Source organism: Bos javanicus, chromosome 22, assembly GCF_032452875.1.
Source record: "Bos javanicus breed banteng chromosome 22, ARS-OSU_banteng_1.0, whole genome shotgun sequence".
Classification (NCBI taxonomy): Eukaryota; Metazoa; Chordata; class Mammalia; order Artiodactyla; family Bovidae; genus Bos; species Bos javanicus.
This window is the reverse complement of record NC_083889.1, coordinates 54,297,254-54,324,360: the sequence shown is the minus strand read 5'-3', so window position 1 is coordinate 54,324,360 and position 27,107 is coordinate 54,297,254. Positions and strand designations below refer to the sequence as shown.

Sequence of the window (27,107 nt, the reverse complement as noted above, 5' to 3'; positions counted from 1 at the left end):
GCCAAGTGCACGAGGCCCTTCTCTATTTGCGTCCAGAACTCAGCGCCCACACACACCTCACGGCACTCGGGGCGGCCCTGCGCTGCTCGCCCTGTGTTTCCATGGGCCTGACATCATTCTGCCGAGGGACGAGCCTGAGCAGACACTCACTAAGCTCACTGAGAGAGACTCCAGAAGGGACGAGCAACTGCACGCTGCAGTGAGGCCCGTTATTCCAGTTTCCTCGGCTGAAACTCCAGTTGCAGGCCTGCGGTGGTCTCAGATAGTCACGTGAGGCCTGTTTATAACCAGGTGTTCACAGGGCGGGGTCCAAAGGCAGGGAGGGGCACCGGCAGCAGACAGACAACTTTTCTTTCCCTTCACGATGTGGTTAAACCGAACAGATTTCTAGTCCTCTTGTTCTCTAATCTCAGATTTGAGGTAATAAACAATTAGGTCCAAAGAGTGGAGGGGGAAAAAAAAGGCAACTGATCCTAAGGTTGCCACAGCTGTGATCGTGCAGTATACCTGGCTTTGGGCTTCCAGAAGACAGGACGGAAAGAAACCAGCTCTCAGCTTTAAGCATCTGCGGGACACAGACACTGTCCCAGGCCTGAAGCTGTTGTTATTTTTGGGCTGCACCGGGTCTTTGCGCATGTGCTTTCTCTAACTGTGGCGAGGAGGCGCTCCTCTTTGCTGTAGTGTGGGGCTTCTCACTGCAGTGTGTGCGTGCATCTGTGCTAAGTCACTTCAGTTGTGTCTGACTCTGTGCGACCCCGTGGACTGTGGCCCGCCAGGCTCCTCTGTCCAGGGGATTCTCCAGGCAACAAAACTGGAGAGGGTTGGCATGCGCTTCTCTTGGGAACCTTCCTGACCCAAGGATCTAACCCGCATCTCTTGCGTCTCCTGCATTGGCAGGCGGGTTCTTTACCACTAGGACCCTCTCCTAGTGGAAGCCCTCTCCTTGCAGTGGCTTCTCTTACTGCAGCGCACAGGCTCTATGGCGTGCAGGCTCAGCAGCTGTGGTGCACGGGCTTAGCTGCCTCGAGGCATGTGGGGGTCTTCTCCAAGCAGGGATCGAACCCATGTCCCCGGCATTGGCAGGCAGATTCTTAACCACTGGACCCTCAGGGAAGCCACCCAGAACTACATTTTAAACGGAATCCTTCAGGATTCCTGAGGATTCCAGCATTCCCAGGATGAGTACTTATAACAGGAAAAGGACATGTGGTGAAATCGGGATGGGGCGGGGAGAGAGAAGGAGCCGAGGTAAGAGCTGGAGTCCCGGCTGTCTTCAAGGGGCGGCCTCCTCTGGGCCAGTGGTGCCACTCCGGACCTCTCTACGTCTGAAGTGTTTTAGGAACACAGAGAGCTCCTCTGAGGACATCACTCAAACACCAGTCTGCCGTGTGTGCCCACACCCTGCCCCTTCCAGGCAGCACCCTCTCACCCCTGCTCAAAGGGGAGCTCCGCCTCCATGCCCGCTCTGCCTCCGCACAGGCCCAGCCCTCTTACCCCGCTGCTCAAAGAGGAGCTCCGCATCCAGGTCCGTCCTTTCTTCCCTTTTCTGTTCAAGCTCTCCGTGGAGCTGTTTACAACTACATTGGAGTAAGTGACTGCCTACATGGTCCAGAAAGCTGTAGTGGTTGTGACTTGTTCTGATGCTACATTTGGAATAAGAATATCAGAGCTCAAAGTGGTACCAGTAACTGTGGGAGACTATAGGAGGGGTTTTTTTTTGGCGCGCGCCGGGGTGGGGGGTGGGGGGGAAGGGGTGTTCTTTTACTAGTAATACTAACAAACCAAAATGATACACAGTGCATACTGTTATACACTGTTTGTGCCTTAGGACACAAGTTTTTCTGACCAATATACAATGTATACATTATGATACATTGTTTATAACCTCTGGGCATAAACTTTTCTGAAAAATTATACACAGCATGAATTGACCTACAAAACATTACAGCCCTACAGGAAACTCCTTAGAATCCTGAAGTGATGTCTTTCTAAAACCAGACCCTGCCTGCAGTGTTAATAAGGCGCCCCTAGTGTCTGCTTTCAGGGTGAGATCTGGGCTTCCAGCTCCGCCCCTTGGAACCTGGCACGGGGGTGTCCTGGGGCTCTGCAGCCCACCTGTCTCTGTTTTGCATGAGATGTCACCTGCTGGGACGGGGACAGGCAGGAGGCCGCATGAGGAGCCTGAGACAGGGCAGGTTGGCAGGACGTGCTCTGAGTGGCTCCCCTACTGCTGTGGGCATTTATTTGACAGAGGCTTTATTGCTTGTTTGCCCAGTTTTCTTTGGAGCCAATGGCAAGACACACCTCTGAGAAGCTGGGTGGCATCTGGGATATGACAACTCCAGCTCTCACGAGTTTGGGGTTGGAAGCCGAGCAACAGGCCAGTGAGGCTCATTCTCTCCTGCATCTGACTGCCAGGGGCCAGGCTGAGGAAGATCTGGCGGGGGCACCATGGAGGGGTTAAAGAACATACACACGTGAGGGCAGCAGGAGTGCCAGGGCGGAAGCCTCCTCTCCCTCCCGCCTGACATCCAACACCTTCTATTCATAGAAACCAGTAACCTCCCTCCACACTCTAGGCTCTGACCCCCAATCCCCACCAGCCCCAGACCTGGCTACCTACTGCCCATCTGGCGCCCCTGCTTCCACATAAAAGACCTGCAGTTTGGCCGGAACAGAAGCCTTGATTTCTCCTCCAAAATCTGATCTCCCCAGGCTCTCCCATCCAACAAGCGGCACCAGCAGATCTCCCAGCTGCTCCAGCCAAGACTCTGGAAGGCACCCTCCCTGATCCCTCACGCCTCCTGCCACTCTGGTGGTTCTCAGATCTGGCTGAATAGGAGGGACACCTGGGAGCTCTAAAGCACCAACCCCAGGGCCCCACCCCAGACCAATCAGAGTAGAATCTCTGGGGGCGGGCCCACGGCACCAGTACTTTTCAGAAGCTGCCCAAGGGGATTCTAATGTGCGGGCAAACCTGAGCACTGATGGCTTCAAACATATTCGGAGCCCAGCAGCTTCTCCTCCCCCCACCTCACCGCTTCCACCTTGGTCTGAGCCACCACCACGTCCAGCCTGGCCCACTGCACAGCTCTCACCTTCCTGCTTCTCCCGGCTGCACCTCAGTCCCCCCATCGCAGGCCAGGCGGTACCCTTTTCAAAACCAGGTCACATCAGGCCTCTTGGATGGCTTCTCACCAAGGTTCTCACGAGGCCCCAGGCCCTACCCGGCCTGGCTTCCGCAGCCCTCCCTGCCTCTTCCAGCCCCTCTCACCCCCACCCACCACGCTCTGGTCAGCCTGGTGTGAGTCCTGTTTCTCAAACATGCCAACCACGCTCCTGTCTCTGGGCCTCTGTACCTGTCCTCTGTCTGCAGGGTGCTGCCCGAGCACTGCTTCATGTCACTTAGGACTCAGGGGTCCTTCTCAGATCACCTTCCTGCAAACGGTCTGGTTCACTCCAGAAAAGTCCCCACCAGAGCCCCAGGATCTTTAAAAGCCCTTTTCGCTCCCTGGAATTGCCTTGTTCTTTCACTTGTTCTTCACTGCCCGACACCCTAGGCTGGGAGGTGGGCAGGAGGGCAGGGATCGCGGTCTGCCTCGCTCACAGCTGAACTGACTGCTCAGGACCCTGAATATGGTAGGCACCCAACACGGACTGGCATTCATTTGACCCCAGCCTGCAGTGCCCGCTCACCGCTGCCGGGGATCCTTGTACAGTGGCAACCTGATCTCATCACTCCTGTGTTTAAAATCCTCAGTGCCTCTTGATGGCCCCCATTATCCCACTCCTACCCCACTTCTTTGGCACTCTGGCCACGTGACCAACCCAAATCCATCCTCCTGGGTTCTCTTCACTCCAGACCACCACACCCCAACACTCGTGTGTCTCTGTGCACGCTGCTCCCTGAGCCTGGAACGCTCACAGTGTCTTCCCAGCCCCCCCACCTCACCTTCCCTGCCCCTGTCCACTGGTCTGATCAGAGCTGGCCTGGGCGCCACCTCCTCCAGGCAGCCCCCCTTCCTAAGCTGGTGATTTCTTTCACACCTACTCATGCTTCCTTCTGCCGCAGCCTTCATCACACAGGGTGGACCTCACCTGTCAGGGCACCGTGAGGGAAGAAAGCATGCCTGGGGCCCAGCAGACAGCAGGATTATAAGCTGAGACAAATAACGTCTTTTAGTCTTGTGCCCTTTAGCAAGGGCACTGGGAAAACCAGTGAATGAGCCTGTAAGTTGCTTCCAGTACGGTCAAGTTGATGCTGCTGGGAAAACCGTTCGTACCCTTGTGTTTGGGGGCACTTATAACCTTATACTTCGTTTCCTTCAGGTGACAAGTGTTCCAACAATCCCACAAGCAGTGCTAACGCTCGGTCAACAGGCCCCTGCCTGCCAGTGTGTGCCATCTCCACAGGCGCATGTGCGAGCAGACTTGTGACCGAGCTGGGCACTGACTTGTGACCGAGCCGGGCAAACAGCTTTCCCTAGGGACGGATTAATGATCCACCCCCGAAACCCCACCCCCCACCCCCCAGCCCGAGCCAGCAGGAAGTGGAGCTCTTCGAGAAGTGAACCAGTTCAGGACTCAGCATTTCGGCCGTGCCTTCCCTGGGACTCAGAGGAACGAGATCTGCGTGGCCGGGGCCACTGCCATTCAGAGTGCTTTCCCTTTCCTAATTTAAACACACTCGTCCCACGTACTGAGACAATTAAGCCACAGGAGGTCTTTATCAAATAATGCACTCTCTTGCTTTTCCCATACCCAGTAATGAGCGGGAACGGAGGATTTAATACCAGGGTAGGCGACACTCAACAGCCACTTGCACAGCTTGGTATATTTAGCTAAGTCCTTGGGCAGAAAACCGTGGCTTTGCCCATGATATGCACTGAGAGATGCCTGTCATGGCCTGAAACAGGCCTGTCCAGCTTTTCAGGAAAAGATAAGCCTCGTCCAAGCAAGGTAAAGGCCACTGCCATGCAGGTTTCTGGGCCTGGGTAGGGCTTTAATTTTTAATTTCATCTCCACCTAGCGCCAGTCCTGTCTTCACTAGGAGGCCCCAACCCCACCCAAGCGGCAGCGTGCTTTCTGCTTGGATCATCCGGCCCCAGCCTCCTGGGGCCCTCACCGTGCCTTTCTAACCAGAGGCTGGGCTTGCCCTGGCCAGGCTCCTCCCACGGCAGGCTCCATTCATGCAGACACCCACGTATATAAAGTATCGTTCAACCAACCCAGACAGGCCACGGCACAGACGGGGTCCCCTTGGAGGGGCCCGAGTTTCCCACCCCTGTGGGAAAGAGAACAGGCCCTCCTATTCTCTGCGTTCCCAAGGTCAGGGGGCACATGCAGGCTGCGGCCATGCCCGGGCCAGAGGAGGAGAGTGCGGGCTGGTGAAAACGAGCCCAGACATACTCACGGGGTCCGTCAGCATGGCCCGGCAGTGGGAAGCCAGGGCCAGGAAGGCCAGCAGGTTGAACACAAGCCCGTTGATGACGCTGTACACGTAGTCCCGGGACGGAATCAGCATGACGAAGAGGACCACGAACTCCGCGTAGAGGACCAGGAACCAGGTGACGATGGCACAGGCGATGCCACAGCCGTCGCGGATGAACCACATGGTTCCCGCGGGACGGGGGTGGGGAGGCGGAATGCACTTCTCCGGCTGGAGGTACGTCGGCTTCCGCTCAATGTCTCGGAAGTGGTGGGCGGGGATAAGCATCATAAACTATTCTGTCCATACTGGCATCTGGAAGAGAGAGGGAAGGATCCAGAAATGGCGGCGTGGTCTAGTCGTCTGGGAGACTTGATGAAGCTACCTTTCCCAAGGGAGCCGTGAGGATCTGGGTGTGAACTTCTAATTGAAAGCTGCCTACACCTGTTCACTTCCAACGCTGAGTTCTTGTCCCTACTCCTGAGAGCTAAGTTAACCTCTGTGAGACAGGGCCACCTTGCCCAAAGCCGTCACGTGACAGATAAAGAAGGACGGGGAGCTTGAAACGGGCAAATGCCGAGCTTCCCTGGTGGTCCAGTGGTAAAGAATCCACCTGCCGGTGCAGCAGACATGGCTTTGATCCCTCCTCTGGGAAGACCCCACATGCTGCGGAGCAACTAAGCCCGTGGACCGCAGCTGCTGAGCCTACACTCCAGAGCCCAGGAGCCGCAACTAGGGAAACCCGTGTACCTTAGAGCCTGTGCTCTGTAACAAGAGAAGCCACTGCGTGAGACGCCTGGGCACCGCAGCTAGAGAGTAGCCCCAGCGCGCCACAACCAGAGCCAGCCCTCGCAGCAACAGAGAACCAGCAGGGCCAAAAATAAATTTAAAAAAAAAAAAAGGCAAACACTTCACCCAAGGTCAGCCAGGGCAGCAGGCGCGCACACACTACACCAGATGGGAGGCAGGACTAATAGACATATTCACATTTTGACCTACAAGACAAGGGGTGGGGTCGGTGGTGGAGTACCACGCCCTCTGGAAAAACTCTCTTCATCAGCTACACTGCTGCCTCTACACTGCGGACCGACCCAAGACGCATGCTGAGGCTCTTTGGGTTTGAGTAGGAGGACAGAAGGCCTGGGGTTAAGCTGCTCTAACTTACTGCAGTGCATTAGCCAATAGTAAAGGCATGACACTCAGCAGCATGGGGAATGTTCTAGAAACAAGCCAAGCTTGTTTTAGCCCTCTGGCCAAAATGGTTAATTTTCCAGGGAGAAGAGACTCTGAGTTAGGCTCTACCTGTGGTGACGAAGCAAAGTGTAGGAATGTTGGCCAGCAAGCCCAGAGGTGTGTCCCCACCACCTGGCTGTGGGGCTGGGTAAGTTCTGGTCTCCGGACCTAGGACAAGACCCACACCCCAGCCCCAGGCCCCTCCTCAGGACAGGGTAGGTATGAAGGTCGAGGGAGCTGGAGGTGCCTGTTACACACGCTACGGACCGTAAGACCCTGCACACATCACAGACGGTCTACACGTCCTCTCTCTAGGAAAGATGTCCATTCCTCCAGAAGCACGTGCTGAGCAAGGTGCCCGCTCTCTCAAGGCTCCAGCCGAGTCTCTGGAGACAGCCGTGAAATCGCTAAGACTCGATAACGGAAGTCTATCTGTCCACGGCGTGTGCTGCAAGACAGCAAGTCCAGACTCCCCTCCTCCGGCTCTTTATCTTACACTCTGTGGCCTGTCGCTTCACCCACCAGATTTCTCAGAAACCATGGTGGCCTCCAGTTCTCTGCCAGACGTAGAAGCCGAGGGAAAACCACCCCGGAACACAGTCTCTGAGGCAGGCAGGTGACACCTCAGTCTGTAGAGAACTTGAGTCCCCTCACCGCAGAGGAAATCCCTCAACAGCGGCAATCCCTCAACAGACAATCCCTCTGTCTGCTTTCCTGAAGGACAAGAGTGAGCTCGCAAAGGCTTCTCCTCGCCCTTTGCCCAATTTTCCTCCTTCCTCGACTGCCCTCACCCCCAGCGAAGAAAGAGGACCTGAACTGAATACAGTACAGTCATGAAAAGTAAGGACGTGTCCAGAAAGCTGAGAGGGGAGAACAGTAACTATGACTCAAGGGACAGACATCCCAGAGTCAAAAGTTGCACAGACTAACAGGAAAGAATAAGGCCAGGGCCTCCCCTCCCAGGCTGGCAGAGAATCAATGGCTGAAAGGCAGGTAATGTGGATTGCGTGCATTTCCAAAGGAACACTGAAAAAAAAAATTTAAAAAAGGAACACCGACTCAACAAATATTCAGAGTGACTATCATATTCAACCAGTTTTCCAATAATGCAGCCTTGTGCTCTTCACAAGATAGTGGCGATCGGTGTTGCCAGGGACGACTTCGCAGCATTAGAAGATGCAGGGGTACCGTCTGCAGCACCGAAGAGAAGGGCTGCTGGAGATTGAGAACCGGGGCCATCAGAGGGAGCTGACCCACGGCAGGGAGATTCTAAACTTCCAGATTCTGCACAACCCAAACCCAACAAATGAAAAGCTGAAATTTCATTATGATTCAAGAGCTGATCAAGGCTCACCATTTTGACAATGTCCAAATGCAAGGGTTCTCCCGGTTTTTCCTGTTGCCATACTGATTTGTATGCATATCACCCAGGCCCCCACGATTGCTGTCTAAGCTCTAAACCAGTAGGGTTTTATTGGACCACCGCCACACTTTGATTACACGTATTATAGGGTCTATGTCTGTTCTGCATTATAATAGCAAGGCTGAGCAGCTGTGATGGAAAGACTCATTAGCTTCAAGTATTTAGTCTGGCTCTTTACAGAAGTTTGCTGGTTCTGGGATAGTTGTTACTCACCGAAAAAAATACAGATATGCCTTGTTTTATTTCACTTCACTTTATTACGCTACAAGAAACACAAATCCTGCATCTCTTTACAAATCGAGTGTCTGTGGCAACCCTGCGTTGAGCAAGTCTCCTGGTGTCATTTTTCCAACAGCATCCGCTCACTTTGTCTCTGCACTTTCGTAATCCCCGTGACATTTCAAGCCTTTTCATTATTATTTTATTGTTATGGTGACCTGAAATCAGCAATCTTTGATATGACTATTTTGTTGTTTCAGGGCAGCGTGAACAACCCCCCATATAAGACGGCAAACTTAAATGGTGAACGTTCTGGTGTTCTGACTGCTCCATGACGCTGCTGTTTGCCCCTCTCTCTAACTCCCCCTGTGCCTCTGTATTCCCTGAGATACAATAATATTGAAATTAGGCCAATCAATCAGCCTCCAATGGCCTCTAAGTGTTCAAATGAAGGAAGAGTAGCATGTCCTCTCACTTTAAATCAAAAGCTAGAAATGATTAAGCCTAGTAAGGAAGACATTTCAAAAGCTGAGACAGACCGGAAAGCTAGGCTTCTTGCATGCAACAGTCAAGTTGTGAATGCAAAGGAAAAGTGCTTGAAGAAAATGAAAAGCACTGCTCAGTGAGCACACAAAGATAAACAGGTGAGACTGCCTTACTGCCAAGACGGAGAGGGTTTTAGTGCCCTGGACAGAAGTCCAAACCAGCCACAACATTCCTGCAAGCAAAAGCCGAATTCAGAGCAAGGCCTTATCTCTCTCCATTTCTGTGAAGGCTTCGAGAGGCGAGGCCGCTGCACAAAAGTCTGAGCTTGGCAGGGTTTGATTCATGGCGTGTAAGTTAACAAGCCATCTCCATAACATAAAAGTGCAAGGTGAAGCAGCAGGTGCTGACGGAAGCTACGTCAGCACGTCATCCAGAAGGTTCAGCTGAGGTAACTCATGAAGGTGGCTACACTAAAGAACAGATTTCCAGTGTAGACGAAACAGCCTTCTATCGGGAGAAGATGCCATCTAGGACTTCCCATAGCTCGAGAGAAGTCAATACCTCACTTCAAAGCTTCCAGGGATAGGTTGACTCTCTTGTCAGAGGCTAAGTAAGCTGGTGACTTGAAGTTGAAGCCAATGCTCATTCGCCATTCTGAAAATCCCAAGGTCCTTAAGACTCACGCTGGATCTACTCTGCCTGTGCTCTATACATGGAAACAAAGCTGGACCGACAGCACATATGTTTGCAACATAATTTACTGACTGTTTTAAGCCCTCTGTTGAGACCTACTGCTCAGAAAAAAAGATTCCTTTCAAAACAGTATTTCTCACTGACACGTGTACTCACCCAAGAGCTCTGATGGAAACAGACAAATTTAGAGCAACGCTTCTACAACTTATATACTTCCAGTGAGTATATTTTCAGAGTCGTTGACTGTATTCTATCTGTCCTCTGACAACTGCTCATTCTTATTGTGAAAAGTGAAAGTGTTAGCCACTCAGTCATGTCCGCCTCTTTGCAACTCCATGGACTGTAGACTGCCAGTGTCCTCTGCCCATGGGATTCTCCAGGCAAGAATACTGGAGTGGGTAGCCATTCCTTTCTCCAGGAGATCTTCCCAACCCTGGGACTGAACCTGGGTCTCCTGCATTATAGGCAGATTCTTTACCACCTGAGCCACCACCAGTCATACGGCGACGACATGATTAAACCTGAGTTGTGTTCCATATGTGTGATTTTCCTGAGGAACAGGTCCTTCCACATAAGTAAATGTCCCAGGCAACTGTGGTTTGTTCCTAAGCAGAAACACATTTTAACCATTTGGGTGGTTAAGTTGGAAATCTTAAAAATACAAGTAAAATCAAAAACAACAAAAAATATATATTAGAGCTGCTTTTGTCTCAAGCACAGTAACCATGCATTTCTTTGGAACGATTTAGAGTCATTACTGGGAGCATCAGTTACTGGAGTGTGTTAGGTCATGATGTCCTCAGGGGGCAGAGATTCACTGTGCTCTCGGTTTTAACCAACTGGCCTGTGCAGACTATTCCAATTCTAATTCTGGGGTCTCCTTCATATGGCTGTTCGTCTTCCCCCTCCATTCCTGGCTGTCATTTCTGTGTCTACGGCTACCCCCAATATACCCTTTATTTACTACTGGTATTTGGCTGTGGGCTGGACAAGCAAAGAAAACGAAGTCTTGCTGGGCTGCTAACTCGCTTCAGTCGTGTCCGACTCTGTGTGACCCCACAGACGACAGCCCAACAGGATTCCCCGTCTCTGGGATTCTCCAGGCAAGAACACTGGAGTGGGTAAGTCTTGCTAGACTTGTTTATAGAAGAAAGGTATGCACTTTAGGTAGCAGGCCTTTAGAGGACGCTTGCTATGCTGTCCTACCACACAGTCCTTGCGGGCGGGGAGCCCTGCCTTTCCATTAGCCCAGGGCCTGGCACATTGTAAGCATCTACTACCTGTGTTCATTACACAAGTACGAGAGGAAAATGCATGAGACGGGTGGTCCTAGGCCCACCTCTCGGAGGCCTCGTGTGATTATTCTCAGGGCTGCAGCCATGTTCCAGACGGTGGAGGGTGCCCTCGACAGGACCACGAAATAGACGGGCTGTGACTCGTACTCGTGGTTCCAGATGTGTCACCTTCAGACAACGTGAGACCAAAGGCTGGACAGAGGTGCTGTGTTTGCTCTGCCCCTCACTGGTGAGTGGGAGCCTGAGATCCGGGCAAGGACCCCAGCAAGGGTGCACCTGCAGAGCCAGACACTAAGAGCTGAACTGAAGAGCATGTTCCAGCCCACACTTTAGAGCTTCAAGTAGTCCAGTCAAAACCCAGGAAGACATGCTGCTCTAAAAACTCTACTTCACCCCCAGCCCCTCCAAAAGCGGCAGAAGCAGCTTTCTGATACCGAGCAGGGCCCTGTGGGGCTCCTGGGCACAAGGCCTGTGTCCCCCCATTTCTCTGATTACAGGAAACAACCTTCACTCAGCCTCCAGGACCTTCCCTGAGTTCCAAGGGGCAGGTGCATGCAGTTGTTAATCAGAGGGGGGAGAGGATGTGAGACCAGGGAGGAGCAAACAGCCAGGGGCAGCCTTGGAGCAGAGTCCTGCTTCCCCAACACAGGATACATAAACAGTAACTTTGAGCTAGTCTGCAGATACTGAACCCTCCAGGTGGGAGAAGGTAATGGTAGGCTGCCCACAAGCATGCAGACCCCAGACCAGTTGGACCTACCATCACCAGTAGCGGTGATGTTGACCGCTACTGGACCTCACCATCAGCCCATCAGAAGAAATGTCCACGAGCTGACCAGGCCCTCTTTGAACAATTCCTATGATAAACTTCTCACTATCTTCCCTAAGCTGGGACACACGGTTTTGAGGGCACAAGCCTGCTGTGTCCCCTTTTGCCTGGTGAAGCAATAAAGTCACTCATTTCTACTTCACCCAAATCTCGGTCCCCGAGATTCGATTCAGCACCAGTGTACAGAGAAGCTGAGCTTTCGGTATCCTTTCCTTATGTTAGCCAACTGAAAATTTGAGAAATGTGGGGGGGAACCCACCATGAAAAGCAAACTGTACACATTCCCTTCACCCTGCTGCTAGTAACAATGGACAACAGGCAAACACAGCGCTCTTTTCCTTTTCCAATTAGGGAAATGTCAATCCTTGGGGCTGAGGCTCTTTGTCAAAGACCCACTCCCGACATGAGTCCTCGTGTAAGCAGAAACGAGCAGGACTGGCGGCTCAGCCTTGGGGGCAGGCCCACAGGGAGGCTAGTGGGTCCCCGAAGCCCCTGCACCACTCTGGCCAGCCTGCTCAGACCTCACTCAGAAGGGGCCACTTCCTGCAGTCTCCCTCCCTGCCCTCTGCACCCCATGCCCTGGCCCCTGTTTGCTTGCTCAAGCCCCCTCTCTTCATTTCAACTCAAAATGCATGGTGCAACCACTAAGTGCTAGGGGCTGTGTTGGGGGCGCACACTCAGCAGTGATGAGGACAATCATGTGTAGTGAGCTGCTCTGGTCGGGCCCTGCCCTGCCCTCCCACAGCCCCCAATCTGGTAAGACAGTCCCATCTGCTTTTTTTTTTTACTAAACTGCAAGTCCCAGTGTGTTTAGCTTTGTATCTTGGTATATGGCTTGAGTGAGTGCTCGAATCAACGGCTCCTTCACAAACCAGACAGACACGCCCCATGATAATCCTAACACATAGGTGTCTAATGAACAGCACAACAGAGGGGCAAACAGTAGCCCAAAAAAACCCCAATGCCCCCCCGCCCCTACCACACACAACCCAGAACTGAGATAAACAGACTTCTTCTCCGAAGCAAGGACTTCAGACAGGAGGGATGAGAGCAGGGCGCTCAGACAAAGCCAAGGGGGGCTGGGGGCGGCCGGTGGGGGGGGGCACCTGGCAGGGAGAGATGCAGTGCTGGAGGGCAGGGCGCAGGGCTGGGGGGCGGCTGGGTGTCCAGGCCTGGATGCCTGAGCATGCGCATACGCGGGCTTTGTTGGGAACAGTGTAGCTTTAAAAGTAGGGAGTAGGTTGTGTTTTAGAAGGCCTGGATTTCATGAGATGGGAGTTCACCCTGGAGGTTCTGGTGAACCACTAAAGCTTCTGAGGAAAGTTGTGAGGGGAACATGTCCACACTCGAGCAAGGCAATGCCAGCAGTGAGAGGGCTCTGAGACCAGAGGCCGTCGAGCCCAGGGAGGCACTAAGGCAACAGGCCTCAGCTCTGGTTTGGAGGAACTAGGTTTTCTCTTCTTGTAAGGGGATACCAGTTTTCCAAAGAAAGACTGAGAGCAGTGATCATTTGCAGTTTTAATTACAGGCAGAGCTAGGATACTGTGGGCTTGGTTCAAGACCACTTCAACAAAGTGAATATTACACCAAAGTGAGCCTATGAATTTTTTGTGTTCCTATTGCATATAAAAGTTATTTTTATACTATCTTATAGTCTTAAGTGTGCAATAGTATGTCTAAAAAACAATGTGCATATCTTATTTAAAAATATATTACTGCTAAAAAAAAAAAAATGCTATCAACTGAGCCTTTCAGGGAAAGATCAGAGATCTCTTCAAGAAAATTAGAGATACCAAGGGAACATTTCATGCAAAGATGGGCACAGTAAAGGACAGAAGTGATATGGACCTAACAGAAGCAGAAGATATTAAGAAGAGATGGCAAGAATACACAGAAGAACTATTCAAAAAAGATCTGTATGACCCAGATAACCACGATGGTGTGATCACTCACCTAGAGCCAGACATCCTGGAATGTGAAGTCAAGTGGGCCTTAGAAAGCATTATTACGAACAAAGCTAGTGGAGGTGATGGAATTCCAGTTGAGCTATTTCAAATCCTGAAAGATGATGCTGTGAAAGTGCTGCACTCAATATGCCAGCAAATTTGGAAAACTCAGCAGTGGCCACAGGACTGGAAAAGGTCAGTTTTCATTACAATCCCAAAGAAAGTCAATGCAAAAGAATGCTCAAACTACCACACAATTGCACTCATCTCACACGTTAGCAACGTAATGCTCAAAATTCTCCAAGCCAGGCTTCAACAGTACATGAACTGAGAACTTTCCAGATGTTCAAGTTGGATTTAGAAAGGGCAGAGGAACCAGATATCAAATTGCCAACATCCGCTGGATCATGGAAAAAGCAAGAGAATTCCAGAAAAACATCTATTTCTGCTTTATTGATTACGCCAAAGCGTTTGTATAGATCACAACAAACTGTGGAAAATTCTTCAAGAGATGGGAATACCAGACCACCTGACCTGTCTACTGAGAAATCTGAATGCAGGTCAAGAAGCAACAGTTAGAACCAGACATGGAACAACAGACTGGTTCCAAATTGGGAAAGGAGTACATCAAGGCTGTATATTGTCACCCTGCTTATTTAACTTAATTTCAGAGTACATCATGTGAAATGCCAAGCTGGATGAAGCACAAGCTGGAATCATGATTGCCGGGAGAAATATCAATAATCTCCAATACGCAGAGGACACCACTTTTATGGCAGAAAGCGAAGAAGAACTAAAGAGCCTCTTGATGAAAGTGAAAAAGGAGAGTGAAAAAGTTGGCTTAAAACTCAACATTCAAAAAACAAAGATCCTGGCGTTCCATCCCATCACTTCATGGCAAATAGATGGGGAAACAATGGAAACAGTGACAGACTTTATTTTCTTGGGCTCCAAAATCACTGCAGATGGTGACTGCAGCCATGAAATTAAAAGACGCTTGCTCCTTGGAAGAAAAGCTATAACAAACCTAGACAACATATTAAAAAGCAGAGACATTACTTTGCCAACAAAGGTCCGTCTAGTCAAAGCATTGGTTTTTCCAATAGTCATGTATGGATGTGAGAGTTGAACTATAAAGAAAGCTAAGCACCGAAGAACTGATGCTTCTGAACTGAGGTGTTAGAGAAGACTCTTGAGAGTCCCTTGGACTGCAAGGAGATCAAACAAGTCAATCCTAAAGGAAATCAGTCCTGAATATTCATTGGAAGGACTGATGCTAAAGCTGAAACTCCAATAGTTTGGCCACCTGATGTGAAGAACTGACTCCTTGGGAAAAACCCTAATGCTGGGAAAGACTGAAGGCAGGAGGAGAAGGGGACGACAGAGGATGAGATGGTTGGATGGCATCACCGACTCAATGGACACAAGTTTGAGCAAGCTCCAGGAGTTGGTGATGGAGAGGCAAGCCTGGCATGCTGCAGTCCATGGGGGCTGCAAAGAGTCAGACACAAGTGAGCGACTGAACTGGCTGACTGAACTGACTGACTGAGCCTTCAGAGTGTCACAGTTGTAACGTCAAAGATCATTGATTACAGATCACCACAGAAAATACAATAATAATGAAAAAGCTTGAAATATTGCAAGAATTACCACAGTATGATACAAAGGGGAAATGCTGCTGGAAAATGGTACCAACAGACTTTGCTCAATGCAGGGTCACCACAAACCTTTTAATCTGTCAAAAATGCAAGTCTGGGAAGCTTAATAAAATTGTATTTTTTTGGTCAAGGGTTTTGTAGCATTAAAAATAGATGGCTTAACCACTGATGGTCCAGTGGTCAAGAATCACCTCTCAATGCAGGGGACGTGTGTTCGATCCCCGATTGGGGAACTGGGATCCCACATGCCGAGGGCAGCTAAGCCAGAGCACCACAGCTACTGAGCCCGTGCGCCACAACTAGAGGGTCTGTTGCGCAACGAAAGACCCCACGTGGTGAAACAGCGATCACGGGCCACAGCTAAGACCTGATGCAGCCAAGCAAAGAAATAACCATGTTTTAAAAAGAATACAAAGGTATGAACCACGGTAATTAAAATAAAGAGAGATGGCTTTCTCACATTAGTAATTCAAGCCCAAAGTAACTATTCTCCCCTCCCGACAGAGGAGCGCACCCAAGGGCCAGAAAGGTAAAAGGAGTAAGCCTTGGGGCCGCGGAAGTAAAGCAGAGAGAGTCGCAGGCCCACAGGTGGAGCTCCCCAGAGATAGTGAAACCGATGATAAGGCAGATGGTGTCCAGAATGACAATCTGAGCTCTGCGGTGGCGGGTAGTATGTGGAGGTCTCAGGAAACCACCTCATCTTCCTTCTTGGAGATACAGAAGCAAAAATCAAGAAATGACTGACATGAGTGCTAACGTCCAAAAAACGCCACTGTTTCTGGTCCAGAGAGTGGCCCCCAGATTCAGCTGTAACACATGTGCTTCCTTATGCTTGACCACAACTGTGCCCTTCCACAAATCCAGATAAGCAGACCAAAATGTACTTAGTGAAATGCCACCGAGGGTCCCGAGAGCCCTTGCAGTATAGCACTCGGGACTCAGGTCCATGCTGCCTATCCATGGCTGGGCAGCTCAAAGGGTTTCAAAGTGGTGACTCATAGGCCAAGCTCACAGGCCCCGTTCCACTGTGGCCCACAGCTGGTTGGTGGCCAGGCGAGACTCCTGGCCTGGCCTAGTGCTGACACTTAGTGATGGGCAGAGTCCAGCTATATGCCTGGAGTTAATCACTTTATTTACTTTTTAAAAAATATTTATTTGGCGGCACCAGGGCTCCGTTGTGGCGTGTGGGATCTAGTTCCCTGACAAGGGACTGAACCCAGGCCCCCTGGGTTTTAGCCACTGGATCACCAGGGAAGTTCCATTCATCAGTATTTGTTGAGTGAGGGGCAAATCCTTATAAATCTATCACCTGGCCTAAGAACACTGACCAGAAGTCCATGCTTTGTGAACAAGGGTCAAAGGCATGACCATCACATAAAAGTTCAGTATCAGATTATTAGAGCCCCCAAATATCTACTGTTCTTGATCTAATGAATATCCAAAGAACTCCAGACCCTCTCAGATTGCCAGCTGTTTTCCTGAGACAAGATACTACACTAAAGTCATGGGTTTCCCTGGTGGCTCAGCTGGTACAGAACCTGCCTGCCAATACAGGAGACACAAGAGATGTGGATTTGATGCCTGGGTCAGGAAGATCCCCTGGAGAAGGAAATGGCAACCCACTCCAGTATTCTTGCCTGGGAAATCTCACGGACAGAGGAGCCTGGCGGGCTACAGTCCATGGGGTTGACAAGAGTCAGATATGACTGAGTGCTCATGCATGCATACATACACACATATACATACACATATATACACGCACGCACACACACACACGGCTTAGCTAGATCTAAACCGAAGTCCTATAGGCAACTCAAAGAACATTGTGAGGATTCCCTTCCAAAAACACCACACCCACTCACGCTCTCGTGTATACACATGCAACCAAGCACAGCATCCAAGCAGATCTTGGAACTGTATAGATTCAGAACCTCTCATGTTTTAGAAGAATGAACTTCAAGTAGGAAAGTATTCACAAGCCAGCCCTGCAACTGCAAAGATGAATAAAAGGTCCATTCCCTGGAAGCTTTGGAAAAGAATCTGATCAAGTAAAAAATGGATTTATCTATTTCTTTACTTAAATTTCAGTTAATTTGCATACTGATCCAAAAGGATTGTAAATTTTATACCCATGTTTGGATGATTCTCAGAAAAAGAATGAGCCATGAAGCACCATGTTCGAAATGCTTCATAAAAAACCAGAACGAGTCACTCAAGTTTTCCCCAAAGGTAAGCGTGTGGCCCAAAGGCAAGGTGCCTCACCTTCCCCTCTGCACTGCGCCCTGCAGGCCAGGAAGGCGTCCAGACAGGCAGGGCTGCTGGCCTGTTCTGGGGCTTGCCCGAAGGGTCTACACGGTGTCTCTATATACGAGGGTCTGGCTTCCCCTGCCTGCCTCCTGTCTGTGTCATGCTTAACTTCAACAAAAACAGAAGAAAAGAAAGGAAAGGAGGGAGAGAGGGAGGGGAGGAAGGAGCGGGGAGGGAGAGAGAGGAAGAAAGAAAGAAAAGAAACACATTATACCCCAAAAGCAAATCCTATACACATTAAAATCCACTAAGGGAACCAGGAAGTGGTCAGTAAGCTAAAGTGGCCTTCTTGTCTCATAATCAGACACCTTCTTATAAAACCCATTCATGTACAAACTCAGACTCCCAACAATGAGTCTCCATTTCAGAAAAAAGTTTTGGATTTGAAAACTCATGGAGGCTAACAGTTCCTCCGCTTACTACAACTGAGTACTACTGTACTAAAGCTGGCTGGTGTACTGCCTCTGGGCTTTCTGGATCTATTAAAAAAAAAAAAAAACCACACACACCCACATACAGGATGACATAATCTATGTCACGGGCTTCCCTGGTGGCTCAGATGGTAAAGAATCTACCTGCAATGAGGGAGATCTGAATTCGATCCCTGGGTTGGGAAGATCCCCTGGGGAAGGGAATGGCAACCCACTCCAATATTCTGGCCTGGAGAATCCCATGGACAGAGGAGCCTCGCAGGTACAGTCCATGGAGTCGCAAAGAGTCAGACACGACTGAAAAACTAACACACGCACACACACACACACAATCCATGTCAGAAACACGGGGAATCAGTAGAAACTACCATTCATTTGGGTCACACATTCATTGCTTTTTATGGGCATGTTTTATCATATGTTGCCACGATGAGAAAAATATTAAAACAAGACCACACATGAGATCAACTGGTAAAAACAGTTGCTATCTGAGTCAGAATTTTAGAGTGAGGAAGAACCATAAAGACCATCTAATAGATTTTAGTCAAACTCTTCTGCTTTCAGATGAAGAACGGTGGTGGGCACTAACAGGAACCGCGCACCGGTTAAGACCGAGGATGCACACAAACCAGCAGCTCTCAGCTCTCAGGCCAGCCTAGCACAGTAGCTTTTATCAGTCGTCGTGGAGATGGAAAGAAGGAGGTGTAGAGGCTTTTAATAATATTCCCCAGGTCAAAGAAAACCAGGATCCAAAACCAGCTCCGCCTGCCTCCACAGACCATGTTTTGAAAACGGTACGTGGCTGCTCTTCCTTTCTCTCTCTCTCTTTTTTTTTTTTTTGCAAGAGGGGGCCAGGAGAATGACCAAGCAGAATACACAAGTTCTGCTTCCTACTTCCTCGCACACATTTCATGGTGCTAAGGAGAGGTCACGGCATTAAATGAAACTTAGCTTTAATGTTATCTTTCAAGCGACTGGGGACAACCAGTTCTCTAAACTTTGTGGCCTTCTTTTAAGAACCTGAGAAATGGACTCTAAGCAGACTTTCCTTGCACTCCTAGGAGCTTATAATACTGTTAAAAAAAAAAAAAAAAAAGGAGGCTTCTTTCTTCTGTGAGCCATTTCACTGCCGATGGGCTGTCTCTTTAATGGGGCAAAGCACCCAGCCCTCAAATCCACGCCTTTTGGGAAGAGACTGCTGGGACTAGCTGACCCCTTCCAGACTCTAGCCCAGGCTCCTCTACAAATGGATAAAGAAACGAAGCTCAAGGAGTCAGTTGGTTTCCACAGAACAGTTAGAGAGGTGGCTAACTTCCTTTCTAGGTCTAATGGATGATATCGAATAATCGGGCTTCCCCGGTGGCTCAAAGGTAAAGAATCTATCTGCCAATGAGGGTTCTATCCCTGGGTTGGAAAGATCTTCTGGAGAAGGAAACGGCAACCCACTCTGGTATTCTTGCCTGGGAAATCCCATGGACAGAGGAGCCTGGCGGGCTACAGTCCACAGGGTCGCAAAGAGTCAGACACGACTGAGCAACTAAACATCATCTACTAGTTGCTTATGTGGCTATCACCCTACATTAACCCCTCCTTCCAGGAAGTCTGCAACCCAGTAGGGAAAACCTTTAAAAAAGCAAAAGCATCTTACTGATTTAGCTAGCCAATTAATATCTGTCAGCCCGTTTGACACGCTCTAAGTATGTGGAACCCTCTGAAATCAGGTGAATGGTTCTCACTTGACACTGACCTGCCCTTGGCCTCTGTCAGGGTAGGTTCCGAGATGGGCATCTGGCTTGGCTGCTGCTCCAGCACAGACCACGTGGAAAGTGGAGCAGGGCCCTGACTCTCACTGAAGGTCTCACCTACTGGGCTGTATGCTGGACACTTCTCAGCCTGCTCGAGCCTCCCGTCCTACCTTGTAGGATAAGCACGCACTTTCCCACCCTCTTTTAGGGAAGATTAGCCTACGTTCACACTGCTGGGAAATTCCATGGACAGAGGAGCCTGGTGGGCTACAGGCCACGGGGTCGCAAAGAGTTGGACACGACTGAGCAACTTCACTTCACTTCAGCCTATGTTCACACTGCTGGGAAATTCCATGGACAGAGGAGCCTGGCGGGCTACAGGCCATGGGGTCGCAAAGAGCTGGACATGAACCGAGTGATGAAACAAGAAAAACACTGCTAGGAAGTAGTGGAGACAGGATACACCCCCAGGCCGGTTCTCATTCCAGAGCCTACCTTTAACTGCTCTCTGTGATCATTAACATTGCCCATTACCTAGAACCAGAAGGGGGAGGGGTGCTGGTGTTTCTGCCAGTGACCCTGGCTTACTTACAGTTTCAATCTCTTGCCCACACATGGTCACGGCAGAGATGGCACTATCGCGTGGGCCACGTGCAGCGCTGTTCACAGACCACAGAGCTGAACGTAAGCATTTTCGGCCCTAAGGTAGGGCCTTGGCTGAACACCAACCAACGTTCAGAAGACTGGTCCTGCCTTAACTGAGGGAGCAGGAAGACTATGGAGCTTCAGCCAGAAGAGTCACCCTAAGATCGAGGCCCTAAAGTCTGCTTCTGCTGGGGGACACTTCCGGGAGGGCCAGGTTCCAGCACGCTGCTTGTTTGGGGGGAAAGCCCACCCATGCTAGGCTGAGAGCACCCAGCAAAGGGTCCCACCTGAGGGTGCTGAAAATGGCACCCGGCCCCACATTGTGCCATGTGCAGACATGCAGCCTCTGTGACATCACTCAGGCAAAAACCTGGCTTTTGTAGGGACTAAAAGCAACAGTGCTTGGAGGGATCTGAAAGACGAATTAAGGGAGGAGAAGAGAAAACCAGTTATGACCTTTGTGCCAGGCTTCAAGGAGGGTCCCTGCTGATTCCACTCACCCCAAGTCCTGTAAGTCCTGCAAGAGCAGGGCCTTGGAGGAGTCTGGCCCGAGGAAGCAAGGCTTCACATGTCCACCGCCCCTGTCTGCCAGGACGAATTGTTGGAGGGCTTTGGAGACAGATGAAAGCGGAATGAAGACTTGGTTTGGAGTCAAGCAGCCAGAATTCTACTCTGCACCTTGCTGCTCACTAACTCACAATTTGGGGTAAGACAGTTACCTCCGTGGGCTCTGTTTCCTCATCCATAAAGTAAGAGGGAAGATTAAGCTGACTGCTAAGGTCTGCTGCAGGACTCAGATTCTGATTTCTCTGTTCTCAGGAACAAATTCAACATCTCTGTTAATTTCTTGGCTTTTTTTTAAATTATCAAAAGTATCCTTTAACGTCCTACCCCTGTTCTTTGTTAATATTCAGAAAGAAACCCACCAACAACCGTTAGCAATTTTCCTGAGCATGTTCAATTTTTTCAATGAAATATGGCATGTAATTACTGCTTCCTTTGTTCTCTCATTTAATGTTTTGTGGAGTGGGAAAAGCACTATTAAAATACATCAAACATTAGAAAGTGGTTAAAGGAAAGCCTTAAATATAAAATTAAACATGACCACTTTTCAATGTTTAAATGTCTGTAAATCCAAGATCTACTGGGGCTTCTATAACCTGCTTAGAGAGGTCATTTTCGTGTAAAATGAGGTTTAGAGAGCTTGACCTGCTCAAAGTCACAAAGCAAGTTAGTGGCAAGGTCTGGCTCACTGGAAGAGATGCCCAGTAGTCTTTCCAGCATAGACCCTTATCTTCCTAGCCAAGCCGTCTTTCGAGATGCTCTGCTACTCCTTGACTTAGAAGCGCACACTCTGTACAAAGCAAAGTCCAAACTTACTGCATGGGAACTGCAGCCACAACTGCACTTGTCCCCCTAGGGCCACTGTCCAAAGGTGAAAAAGCAATCCTACCCAAGGGCATTTCAACCACTGAACGTGAACAGGAGGTATTCATGTCTCAAATTGACCAGAAAATTTGAAGAGTTCAATCAACAAGTCTCTACATAGCTGAATGGTTACACTTTGGAGTGTGTCTATGAGTGCTCAGTCGTGTCTGACTCTTTGTGACCCCATGGACCGTAGCCCACCAGGCTCCTCTGTCCCTGGGAGTCTCCAGGCAAGAAAATAGAGCGGGTAGCCATTCCCTTCTCCAGGGGATCTTCCTGACCCAAGGATCGGACTCGTGTCTCTTGCATTACAGGCAGAATCTTTACTACTGAGCCACCAGGGAAGCCCATTCAATTCGGAGGAAACTATGAATTGCCTAGATGAATGACTGGATTAGGTGGGACATGCAAGGTGGTCTAACCTGGTCATTTGTCTCTGGAAATGATTTAAAAATGAAAAACCAAAGAAACAAAACAGGACGAAACCCGAGGTGGGATGGTATTAGCCTCCTTGGCTCCCCCAACAGGTCAATGGCCAGACTTCACACCTTCCTCAGGGGGTATGTGTGTGCGTTAGTGGCTCAGTCATGTCCGACTCTTTGTGACCCCATGGACTGTAGCCCACCGGGATGTACGTGTGTTAAAATGTTTCTAGATAGGCTCGTCAGGACACATGAGCGCCCCTTTCTCATACTACATGCCCTCATGAAAGACATGGGCAGCACCCTGCCATTCTCTTAACATGAAACACCCAGGAAGACCCTTCCTCTACAGTAGAATAAGCTTTACCCATGTATCCCCATCAATTTTCCTATCACTGGAATTACAAGGCATGGTTTCTACAATAGCGAGACAGACAGATCTGCGGGCCTGTGACAGGTTATTTATACTGAGTGTTCTTTAAGACAAGGCAGAGGCAGGACAAGTGCAAAGTGTTTAAAGGAAAAAGAGCTACAGAGAAAACAATAGCTCTTTTTTTTTGGTAAAGATTGGTTTGATGTGGACCATTTTTTTAAAGTTTTTATTGAATTTGTCACAGTACCGTTTCTTTTATGTTTTGTTTTTTTGGCCACAATGCATGAGGGATCCTAGCTCCCTGACCAGAAATATGAACTTCCATCCCCTGCCTCAGAAGGCGAAGTCTTAACCACTGGTCTGCCAGGGCAGTCCCCAGCAATAGCTCACTTTTGCTTTTCTGGTGCTCTGCTTTGCTAAGTGGAGGAATGCAAAGGAAAAGGCCCAAAACTTGGCTTCCTCTGCTTAAGACCAGGAATACAGTGTTCCCTTGCTGAGATCTTAAGAGCTCTCTTTTAAGAGCTCTCTGCAATTTCAGCACCATGGACTCAGCACTGCCCCAAGCTCTCCCCTAAACCGACTTTTATTGCTGTAATTAACAAGGGTAGGTGGGACAGATTTCCTCTACAGCTGTAAAGTTATTGTTGCTGCCAGTGGCTAACAGCAGCTCTTTACCTGTTGCCCTTGATGCCTGGCCTGCCCAATTAGCACCTCATTCTAGCCAGGCCTCTCATCTAATTGCCATGTGTCTCAAGTGAGCACTTTATTTTATTGTCTTGTTCATGCACTAGTTCAAGAGCCTGGGCTCCCCGGTCAGAATACAATCTCCAGCTTCTCTTAGGCAGGTGTGTGTTTGCAGTTTCCTTATCACTGCAGGCCCTCGGGAACACTAGGGACACACAGCCATGCAAACAAATACTTCCTGATTGTTTGAAGAGCTTCTTAGATATTTATTCTGGGAATAAGCACGTGGCTGGAATCTGGGTCTCCACGCCTATCTCAGCCCTCTACCAGATCTACTGGCCTTCTCTGCTGTTGAGGGCTCTCGCCTACATTGAGTTAAGCTCTACTTGGTCTGTATGTAACCTTTCCCCTTACCTAAAAGAGCTGGCTGAAACAGACACAGGGGCTTCCTACAAGCACCATCCTCAACATTCCCCTAGAGAAAGGAACACATTCCTTGCTTTTGGAATTAAAACTAACTATAGCTTATATGGCATTACCACTCCCATAACAAATATATTGTTTAGCTGCTCAGTCGTGTCTGACTCTCTTTCGACTCCATGGACTGTAGCCCACCAGGCTCCTCTGTCCATAGGGTTTCCCAGGCAAGAAAACTGGAGTGGGTTGCCATTTCCTTCTCCAAGGGCTCTTCACCACACAGGGATCGAACCCATATCTCCTGCATTGCAGGTGGATTCTCTACCACTGAGCCACCTGGGAAACCGACAAGAAACAAGGTGAAGTGTGAAAGTCAAAGGTGCTCAGTTGTGTCCAACTCTTGCGACCCCATGGACTACACAGTCCGTGGAATTCTCCAGGCCAGAATACAGGAGTTGGTAGCCTTTCCCTTCTCCAGGGGATCTTCCCAACCCAGGGATCGAACCCAGATCCCCCGCATTGCAGGCGGATTCTTTACCAGCTGAGCCACAAGGGAAGCCCATAAGAAACACAGTTCAGTTCAGTTCAGTAGCTCAGTCGTGTCCAACTCTTTGCAACCCCATGAATCACAGCACGCCAGGCCTCCCTGTCCATCACCAACACCGGGAGTTCACTCAGAAACACAGGCTTCCTTCAAATACTCTGGTGAATGAAATGAAAGGGGACACCTGCATAAGGGGGTGGTTAGGAATGCAGGTATGGGATCGAGGTTGTCTGCTCTCAAATCCTGACTCTACTGCTTCCCTGTTACGTGACCTGGGACCTTGGTCAAGACAATCTCTCTGTACCTCAGTTTCCCAATCTGTAAAATAGGATAATAGCACCTGCCTCACAGGGCTATTGTTAATAGGAATGAATCAGTTAGTCTTTGTGAAGTGCTTCAGAACAGAGTTGGGCACATAGTAAGCACTATTATGCTTCAGTTATTATTAGATATAATTAATAAGAATACAGAGATTTAGGACAGACGGACCTACAAATCAGTATGCACGCAAAAGAATCTGACAGTGATGGGAAAACAAGCTGGTTAATAGAATAATATGCCATCCTTGGTGTTTTGATTTTCTGGCAAACGTACGGTCTTTGAACTGCTTCAGTAAACCAAAAAGAACTCTGAATTTATGGGGTTTTGAAATATCTAATCTATGATCACAACCAATGTGATAAAAAATGTTCTGGCTGCATTAAAGTACAACAGTTAGTGAAGGTGTCATTGTTTTAGCAGAGAATTTAAAACGAACATTCGATTGTTTGTATCTCTTGTATCGATTTAGGCTAACATGTCAGACATTGTTTGTAATGTTATTTAGCAAATACTGCCAATCCTTCTCCAGCAGAGAATCTTTAGTCATTTATCTGGGAAACACTTCCAATGTATGTTCTATAGTTTTAAAGACACACTGAAAGATTTTTACATAAATATGATCCCGTGGTATCCAAACTCAGAATTTTCTTTCCCTGTCTTTTCTGATCTATTCGCTGCCACTTTTTAAACCCTTGATCCTCTTAGATATCCTACCTATTAAAATTTCACATCCGGGGTCTCTTCTTTCTGAGCGATCTCGAGTGCAAGACACTATTTCTAACATCAGAAGTCCCCTGTTAGCTCATCACCCAGGTGCTCATTAGAATCCAGGTGTTCAATCACACAAACGCCTCAAGGTGCATTTGTCCCAACAGGTGGGGCACCTGTACTCTCATGAAGGAGGAAACTCTTCTGGGTTTACCTCTCCGAGTTTCCCGGAGGGCAAAATTCAACACTGCAAGACATCCTCCCTATAGGAACGCCCGCAGAGAGTTACGGAGAGACGCCCAAAACAACTAAAGGTCCAGTCTACTAAGCACAGATCATTTATTTGGGGGCTCCGCAGTTTAGCGCTTCAGAATGTGGGCAGGTACTTCCTCTCCATACCCTCTTCAGAGGGTATACCACCTCCCTATCCCACTATGTTCCCTGGTGCCACTGTTACAGCTCTTCACCACCACGTTTATGCTGGGTCTGGAGCCTTCCCTCTGCCTGGGAGCTTCTCTGGGCAGAAGCTGTGTTTCACTTGTCTCAGTGTCTCAAAGCTAGCACAAAGCTCATCAACAGTAGGCTCCCAAGAGTTATATGTGAAACTGTATTGAGGCTACTATCTGGGACCCGACCATTCTTTGGACGATCAAGCAGTCAAGGGTTAGTTTCACCATTCTTTGGACGATCAAGCAGTCAAGGGTTAGTTTCACTTCTGACAACAGGGAGGTTCCTCAAAAGTGGGGCACTTGGAAAAGTCATCAGATGCCCTCGTTGCTACTATCGTTTTGGGTTAATTTTCCTCCATTTATCTACGTGGCTCCTTTAAAATCTGTTTCCTGCCTTATCAACTCCGCCTTAATGGGCTCCTTCAGTGACCCCACGTTCACCTTGCAGGTATCCTTTCTGGGTATTCAAGGCCCATATTCCTACTTGGTCACGACCGAGGCCGGCATTTTTTTTTTTTTTTTTTTTGTCCACGGTTCCCAGCGATCACCCGGTCAAGCCAGGGCTTCCAGTCCCTGCTGGAAAGCGCTGGGGACGTCGGGGCACTGCGCCCCCGCAACCCTCCCGCCAGCGCTGATCAAGACTCTCCCCTCTACTCTCTTTGGGACAAAGCTCCGGCAACCATCCGGGGCATAGGGATCCTGCAAGGCTCCGGGGGGTCAGCGTTCGGTCAGCCAGCCCCAGAGACAACGGGGGTGGGGGGTGGGGGAATCCCTGGGGTGCAGCTGAAGACATCTCGGGACTAGACGGGCATTCACTCCCGGCCCAGATCCTTATCACCGAGAACGACCTAAAGAGAGCTTGATCGCTTCTTTCCTCCCCACCATCCCATGGGCCAGAGAAATACAACACATGAGGGCAGGAAGGAGAGCCAAGAGACAGCCTCTCTCAGGCCAATCGCGACGTCCGGCACCTCTCACTTGGGGTTGGTCTCTTTCTTCAACACACACGCACACACACGACCGGCCACTTCAACTCCAGCTCTGAGCAAACTGCGCCGCACGCCTCTTCCACCGCTAGTCCTTCGAGCTCCGGCCCCGGCCCGCGCCTGTCGTCTCGCCCCAGCTTTCTCACCCGATCCCAGTTTCCTCACCCGACTGACCGTGAAGCCGGAGGCAGTTCCCCAGTCCCAGGCCCCCCCGGTGGGGCTCCGGCTGCCGCTGCCGTCGTCGCTCCCCTTTCAGCCCTCGACCTGGGACCCGGCCCTGGGCTGCAGCGATGGCTCCCCGGCACGAGGCGCCGCGGCTCCCTGGACTCGGCCAGACACAGGGCGGCGCGCAGGAGAAGCCCATCGAGCTCCCCGGCGGTGGTGGCGGCGGCGGCAGCTGCAGGAGCGGCCGCCGCGCAGGCTGATGACGCATGGGC

The 27,107-nt window shown here is 49.9% G+C and overlaps 1 protein-coding gene across 8 annotated transcripts in view; it reads right to left on the bottom strand.

The window, feature by feature from the left end:
• ZDHHC3 (zinc finger DHHC-type palmitoyltransferase 3) overlaps positions 1-27,103 on the bottom strand; it is a 60,930-nt gene extending 33,827 nt beyond the window's left edge. For 4 of the 8 annotated variants that reach the window (XM_061397055.1, XM_061397058.1, XM_061397060.1 and 1 more), the window contains exons 1-2: positions 26,845-26,935; positions 5,414-5,743 (exon numbers count right to left, since the gene is read on the bottom strand). In XM_061397055.1, the coding sequence (XP_061253039.1) occupies positions 5,414-5,719 (306 nt within the window). In that variant the 5' untranslated portion in view covers positions 5,720-5,743; positions 26,845-26,935. Of the gene's footprint in view, positions 1-5,413; positions 5,744-20,285; positions 20,636-26,835 lie in introns of those variants that run through there. The other 4 variants (XM_061397059.1, XM_061397062.1, XM_061397056.1 and 1 more) reach the window with 4 other exon arrangements.
• Between the last annotated feature and the right edge of the window lie 4 nt (positions 27,104-27,107).